Source organism: Centruroides vittatus, unplaced genomic scaffold, assembly GCF_030686945.1.
Source record: "Centruroides vittatus isolate TY-2023 unplaced genomic scaffold, ASM3068694v2 contig_1476, whole genome shotgun sequence".
Lineage (NCBI taxonomy): Eukaryota > Metazoa > Arthropoda > Arachnida > Scorpiones > Buthidae > Centruroides > Centruroides vittatus.
The window spans coordinates 123,210-131,229 of NW_027120915.1; the positions used below are offsets into that span (position 1 = coordinate 123,210).

The 8,020-nt window shown below is 27.4% G+C and overlaps 1 protein-coding gene across 1 annotated transcript; it reads right to left on the bottom strand.

The window, feature by feature from the left end:
- Nucleotides 1-1,859: 1,859 nt before the first annotated feature.
- On the bottom strand, nucleotides 1,860-6,902 carry LOC136968425 (uncharacterized). The gene is made up of 4 exons (XM_067262448.1): nucleotides 6,823-6,902; nucleotides 4,236-4,425; nucleotides 2,322-2,448; nucleotides 1,860-2,132 (listed from the first exon to the last, which is right to left on the bottom strand). The coding sequence occupies exons 1-4, from the start codon at nucleotides 6,837-6,839 to the stop codon at nucleotides 1,903-1,905; spliced, it is 564 nt and encodes a 187-aa protein (XP_067118549.1). The 5' UTR covers nucleotides 6,840-6,902; the 3' UTR covers nucleotides 1,860-1,902.
- Nucleotides 6,903-8,020: the final 1,118 nt, after the last annotated feature.

Sequence of the window (8,020 nt, forward strand, 5' to 3'; positions counted from 1 at the left end):
AAGATATAATACTTTAAATAAAAATTAAATAAAATCAATTTCTAGCTGCAATGTAAGTTTAAACTTGTTGAGTAGTACCTTGAGTAAAGCCCACGCTTCGCACACCACACATTTGTCTCTAAATCCTACCATTTAACTAAAATTGCACACTACAAAGCTATTTATAATAAAACGTTGTAACATTAAGTTTCCTTCCTTAATCTCGAGAACGGAATTAAATAGATGGAATTCGAAATCAAATATGGAAGGTCCCGATTAACTACAGTTCATAGGAGCAGAAGGTCCCGATTAACTATATACTAACTTTCTGGTCTGGACCGGAAGTCAGATTATTTTAATTCAAAATTTTTTTCAAAAGAAGTTAGAAAGATGACTTATCAGGAAAAGTATGATGTACAGGGTTTCGCTCCTAACTCTCGTTAGGAGAGTTGGTTAGGAGCGAAACCCGGACTAACGCTTGGAGTATTTTAGGTTTTCTCTACCTGTCTAACACATAAATAAGGGAGAGCCTCCCATAGAACGTACTGTCAGAAAGAATCTTTTTGACATCAATCAATCATGCATTGCGCTATCTTATCTCATCAATTAGTCCAAATAATATATATTTTTTACCTCTCTCAGTCCTGTGGGCACTAAGAGAGTCTCTTTTTAGCAAGAGAGACGGTCCGACATATCTGGACCCACCACACCGAAAAATTTCTGGAGTTTATCAATCACTGGTCCCCAGAACAGTAGTCTGCCGTCTTAATCGCTCGGTCATCGGTCCGTCCAAATAACTTTGCATTCTGATTTCTCGTAACTGTTAATCGATACCTTATTATAAAGCCTTCCTTAAAACTATACGAATCACATTTAAATACCTGGAAAAATATATGAATTTCTCTTACTTCTAAAAGCATCATAAATAAATAATTGATATAAACAAACGTTTTTAATGCATATACATTGTTTATTAATTATATTAGTAATCTTTTAATTACACAACTACTTATTATTTTTTAATTTGATAAGAAGAAATTCATAATACTGTACAAATTTTTTATTCAGAATTACATTAGTAATAAGTTATTAATAACTTATTATAAATTTTTAAATGTTTCAATCTGTATCAATACTGCTTTGATACTGTTAATAAATATTTATCATTTTATACAAAGATTTATTTAATAACTATTTAATATGGAAATTTAAAAATAAATAAATTTAACCAAATTAAATATGTTAAAGTATATTTAATATATTTTTACAAATGTTTTAAAATTGATATTGTTTACGTTATTGAATTAGTTTTAAAAAAAGCTTTATATATACTGAATATATAACTAGATAGATTAAATAACGAAAATAAATATCAGAATTATATGTTATTCCTATAATGATTTTTTAGCTAATACATGTATTTATTTTTCAAATGTAGATTTGGGATACTTTACGCTTTTATATTGTATATTCTGGTATATTCTAATTGTTTATCTGTCAGATCGATAATTATTATTGCGAGTTGCGGGTCAATTGAAAGTAAGCCTACAGTTTTACCTTATTACTTTTCTAATAATTAATTTAAAATATAAACAATAGACATAAATGACAAGTTAAGCAATAAGGAAGTTATAATTCAAGGAAATTGTAATGTTCTTAAATCGCTTCACGAAATCAATTTCGTTATTTTCTTAAATTAGCTATTTTGGGTTTTATGTATTACTACATTTTTCCTAGAAAAGTATTTGAAATACCTTTTCTATATTATTTTAATTTTGCTAAAACCTTGTTTTTATATTTATTAAATAATATAGTAAATTAGCATTTTAGTCTATATTGAATTTATTTAATTATATAGTTTACTACATTTTCTATGTATTTTCTTTTCTCTAAATCTTAAGTTAATATAATATAAATCCAATCTCAGCAATGACAGTTAGGGTAATAATAATCTATATGGTCGAAAGAGTGCAATATCTTCTCTTCGTGATTAAAAGCATTCAAATAGCAGATTTTTTCGGACATTGAAAAATCTACTGATTTGCAACTGTTGTTCTGACGACACAAATCTAAACATTGGTCGACGGTGAATACTTCCACTTCGGCTATGTTATTTTCAGCGATTCCTTTGTTGGGTACATGACGAAAATTTCCTAGAAAAATATTTAATCAATAATAAATCAATAAAAACATAATACAATGTGGAAATATAAATATAATTTTAATTAATTAAAATTATATTTATATTTCTAAATTGTAAAGCATTTTAACAAGTAAACAAGTAAAGCATTTACTTACTTATACAGTATAATTGTGAATATTCGACTTTAAAGTAGACTTACTTTTTTCACATTTTTGTCCGCACGAACCACATACACAATGACACTTGTAAGCTATATTAGAAAAAACATCAGGTTTTGTGTTTATGCACGTTCCTCCGTTTTCACAAAACACTTCTCTACAATCAATCTGCAAAGGTTTATTTACATAGTAAATATAGAAACATGTAAATAATTCTTAGTAAAACAATACAAATTTCATATATTTTATAATTGAAATAATTTTTTCTTATCTTACATAAATATATAATATATTTATGTAAGATAAGACTTACAAATATATAAAATAAACTTTTAAGGTCAATTATATTTTTAATCATAATTAATTGCTTTTATTTTTATAGTTTAATGGCATTTTTATAAATTATAATACGGTACGTTAATTTCTGTTTAATTAAGTCTAATATGTTTTTAGGAACTTCTTGACACTAGAAAAGATTTATTTGCAGTTTTATGTCACTTATAATACTATTGTGTCACTTGTGCAATATATTTTTTAATAATCAAATAAAAGCCCTGTGTACTTTTAATAGCATTAATACATATTATAATAATGTTTTGTATGTTACTATATTATTATGTTAAACATTACATTAACTATTCCTTAGTTATCGAATATAATTAAATTAGTAAAGAAATATATATCTTAAAACATTATGTTTAAAATTATCTAATTTAGTTCAGTTTAAAAAAATAATTGTTAAATTATTCTGGTCAAATAAAGTATGCTTATAGAAATATCCATGCAAATTTTGCAACTCGTATATTCTTAACGATTCGTCCCATTTAATGAGGCCATTTCATTCTATATTTAAAATGTAATTTCATTTTATTATTACAAGACTTTCGATACGGTCTTAAACTCATTTTACAAATTAAAATACCTTAACACGCATTTCAGTTTGTTATTATTTATTAGTTTTTAAAAAACGAATATAAATAATAGCAAATTGAAATGAAATGAGTGCTAATAGGAGAGAGAGATTATTCAGAAATAAAATTGAGTAGAATGTATTAATGTATTTTGTGAACTTAAACTTTAATATCAAACAAATCAAAATTGATAATATAGGCTATAAATTATTTTCATATTTTCAACAATAAGTTGGTAAATATCCCTGTTTAATCAACTATCTAAATAATATATCGTGAATAAGTAAGTAAATTTAAATACGTAAAAATAGCAATTTATATATTTTTATAATATTTAGCCTATTTAATCACTTAAAACTGATTTTATACTGAGTGTATACAGTTGAGTCCGCTTAAGAGATTAAGAAAGCACCTTCGGGATCGCTGCATTATGCTCTCCTATCCCCCTGCGTATTCAATTCTCCCCACTTTTTCATGTCTTAAAAGTTTTATATATCTTTGTATCTTTATGTCTTAGAAGCTTTATCTTTAATAAATACTCTCGGAAGCGTTAAAATTCATTATCACATATTTTTATGTAGGCCCTACTTACATATTGGTTTCCATTCTTACATCAGTTTTATTGTTTTATCAAATAGTCACAGTATATTTACCAGACACATTTCTTTCATATCTTTCCAAAAATGGTCTATTTGTAATTTAACAATACAAGTTAAATATTAATAAAAATCTGAAAATCACAAAAATATGCTGCTTAGTCTGAAATTTTCAGAAAATATTTATTTCCTAGACTTGAATGAAAAATCTAAAACTCCAAATCTTTAGTTTCTTTAAATGCATAGTATTTCTGCATATTTTCCTAGTGTATAATTATACATTTCAAATTATTATAATTGAAGTTTCATAGGCAAATGCAGAGGTAGAATGGGAGAATTAATAACATTAAATTAGAAATTATACATAAATATTAAACTAATTGCAGATAAATTCTTTGTCAATGTAAGGTATAAAAAATAATCTCAAAACAAACAGAACACAACTTACGTGTTTTTCGTAAAATACAAAGATGTTAGTTTTCGATAATTCAGTGTTACTGTTCGATTCCTTTTCAAAAAAGTTTAACTCAGACTGATCGAGATTTAATTTACATTCCATAGTTTCCATGTTTACACTAAAATTTCTGCAGGAATAACCGCGCTGCATACAAAGACGCAAACAAGATGTCGCTTGAAAACTGGAAAACAATTGGGGAGCCATCAATTTCTTTGGAACAGCTTGGTAAAAGTAACTGCTTGTAATTGTAACTTTACTTTGAATTTCTGTATTTAACATTAAGCATAACAATACAACAATCGAGAGTGACACCATCCTGCCTTTGTTAACATAAAATTCAGAGTTTGCCACGATCGTCGTGAAAGATAAACGCAAATGGCATGATCTTTCAAAAAGCAATTAATTTTAAAATGGGTTATTTAACTTCCGCCATCATTCTAAAAGGACTTCGAATCATAAATGTACTTTTGGTGAATTTTTTATAATAATTGTGAATTATTAATATAATTGATCCAAATAAAAGAATTAAAATCGATTTTTCAATTTCGGTGATGAACTCATCTGACGTTTAGTCAGATTAAACATGGATAAAAAAGAAATCCATTAAATTAAAGTAGAAAGAAAATCAGAAATATTCTGAGAATAAAGTGCACGCAGTTAAATATCATTTATCAGATTAATAGTCGTATATTTGATAAATTACGTCTATTGTTAAATACCTAATAACACCGAGAACTCAATCTTCAAATTGTTAACTGAATGGCGGGATTTAAAATCATAAACCTTGATATCAGAGTAACACTTTTGAGATTAAAATTACAAATTGTCTTCATTTGTAACTTAATTTATAAGTTCACATTTTAAAAAACTAAAATATTAATAATTAAATTAATATATTTTTAAAGTAAGACAACATTTCATAAAATGTAAATGATATGAAAATTTTATATAATTTATCATTTAATTATAAATGATATAATCAAACTTCAACGTAAAGTTTCTATTTACATTTGACTAAGTTAATTTACACTGAGTTCATTTTAGGCCTCACACATACTACAAAGTATGTGTAGTAACATAACATGCCCCAAGTTCCGTAACATGTCTGGTAGCCCTTACGGGACCCTAATACCCAAACTTAACAGAATCCGCTCTGCGCTCGGTTCGAAAGTCGCTTTCTCCAAAGGCGATCTCGCTCCAAAATATCAAAGAAATGCTCTCGCGTTAAGGCTTTTTTTAAAAAAAAAAAATCTCTTGACCCTGTGGGAAGAGAGTCTTTTTTTAGCAAACGCATCGGATAATGAGAGATAGGACTGGACATAGGCTTGGCTATTTATTAATAATAATTACTGAATACTGTATTTTACGGCATATAAGGCACAACTGAGTTTTTCTTTAAACTTTTGTTCAAAGAAAAACTCAGAAAATTGTTTCGCTTCTTATTTGTGAAATTGCGATCGCCTATAAGATAATGCAGCGTTTCTCAATCTTTTTAAGCCCAAAAACCAGTAAATTGTACGAAAAAATTCCATGGACCACTAAGTTATGTAGACGTTATTATTTTAAACCTATGTGAGTATTACCAACATTTGGGACATACTATGCCATTTATAACAATAAATCTAAATAATTACATAATTAAATACAATTAATTAAACTGGTAGTAAATTATTAAAAGCGAATCATCATTGAACAAAGTTTTAATCTTTATTAATTTAAGTCTGCCTGAAGACTATAGGTTGAGAAACACCGAGCTAATGGATTTCACAAATGACCTTCATTTCGGCTGTTTTCTGACAATATTTCATTAATAAAACGCTCAAATTCATAACGTTTTGATGATCAACATATCTACACTGTATGCAACGACAAGCAGAGCTTCTTATTGGAAATTTATATTTTTACTTAGATTTTTTCGTTTTCATCAGATAATTCTGCAGCACCGTCTTCAGTAACAACTTGGCAATGTGTTAATAAAAATTGTGAAGTATGGAAAAAGTTCTGCAATTATTACAGAGCATTTTTCATGCTAGATATTGGAAGATATCGATAGAGTGTTAATTAGATATGATCTTATGTGCGCAACTTGATTTTCAACTTTTCATTAGGAGAAGAGCCATTTGCCTTAGAGCGATAGAATTCTTGTACTTTAATTAATTTAACGCAGCACTCGATTTAGTTCCAGTTTCAGAAGCAAATAAATAGTGACGCTAAGTCGAAGTTTCATTATGGACGCGTTACTTGGTAAAGGGCTTTGATACAGTTGGACAAGCAAATAACATAGTTCGTTTTATTTGAAAGTCTAGGCCATTGGTTATCCAGCAACGCTCCCTGAGAAATTATTATAGGAAATATATCTCACGAAGAATTAAATATAGACCACCAGTTCCACTCTTTCTTTACTCTTTTTATAGGCATGGTCTACAATGCGGAGGTTCAAGCTTGCCTTGAGAGACTACTGATTTCCAATGCCATTCGTCGAAGACGTTTCGTGTTAAATAGTGCTTTAGCTCATTAAATGCTGATGTTTTTAATTATCCATTTGTAAAATTAAACTTTAAAAAATTGAAAATCTTACTTTTTCATAAGTTGCATTTTTCGGAAAATGCCGTATGTTTAAAACGTTCGTTTTCCATGTGGTGCATTATTTTTCTTTTCATTTCGTGTTAAATCATTTTTCTTATTTAAAGTGTGTTAATAAAAATGATATAATTACTTAGAAAATCCGACGGACAAATCTTTTCACGAGTTTGAGTTCATAGAAAAGTTCTGATTAGATATTTGTGTTAAAATTATAAATGCAACCTATTTAAAAAAAAAATTATTAGAATTAAAAGGTCACCACCAATTACAGGGGGAAATTATTATTTTCCCCCTGTAATTGGTGGTGACCTTTTCCTTGGGTTCATTTGATTAAATATTTAATAGAAGAGGCAAGTTATTTAAATCTGAAATTTAAAAATTTAACAATTATTTCTGACACAACATAGAATTTATTTATTTAATCTTGCTTTCCTATAGTTAAACTGAAGGATGTTTAGGAAAAAGTGATTTATTACAGAATATCTGATTAATGGGTTATTTTCAAAAATATATTACTTGCTTTTATGAAATTCAGGATGACCAACTGTTGCAGTTAATTTGGGATATTCCCGGAATACGTGTGCATTGTCCTGTATCCGGGATATAATTTATCCGGGATGACAAAAGTTCAATTTCACGAACAGAACGAACCAGAAAGAAAAAAATTCACCCGGAAATATAATTTTTTACTATATCCTGTTGTAAATATCTAAACAAATATCTAATTTGAGCAACTGTATCGACTCGGAAATAATTCTTCTGATTTTTAATATTGCGGAAGTTACCAAACTACCGTTCAAAGATAACAAAACCGTGCGAATACTTCAGTAATGCAATAAACTAATCTTGATCTAGTTTTCTTTAATTGTAATAATCCAACTTATACACTATTTTTGTAGCTATCTCAGCAAATGTAACAAGAAATTTCTAATGTTTGTTTATCAATACCAAGTAAGTCAACATAAAAATATTAATTACTTTAATTTTCCAACTAAGTTTATTTATGAATGGATGGTTAAACTGAATCAACCTCATATTTTATAAGAATAAGAAACAGAAGTGATTACAAGTTTCTATTCTGTTTTTTAAACGTTTAATTGTATTTTTAAAAACTATTATTTATACTATTTTAGTACTAATTTGATAATTATATAATTTTGTGAAAAACAAATATATTAATCAATAAAAATTGA

Excerpts from the sequence above, each read along its gene's own strand:
- LOC136968425 (XM_067262448.1), bottom strand. Across the intron at positions 2,449-4,235 it reads TTGTATTTTACGAAAAACAC|ATTGATTGTAGAGAAGTGTT; the intron begins GTAAGTTGTGTT and ends AAACCTTTGCAG. Across the intron at positions 2,133-2,321 it reads CGGACAAAAATGTGAAAAAA|GAAATTTTCGTCATGTACCC; the intron begins GTAAGTCTACTT and ends ATATTTTTCTAG.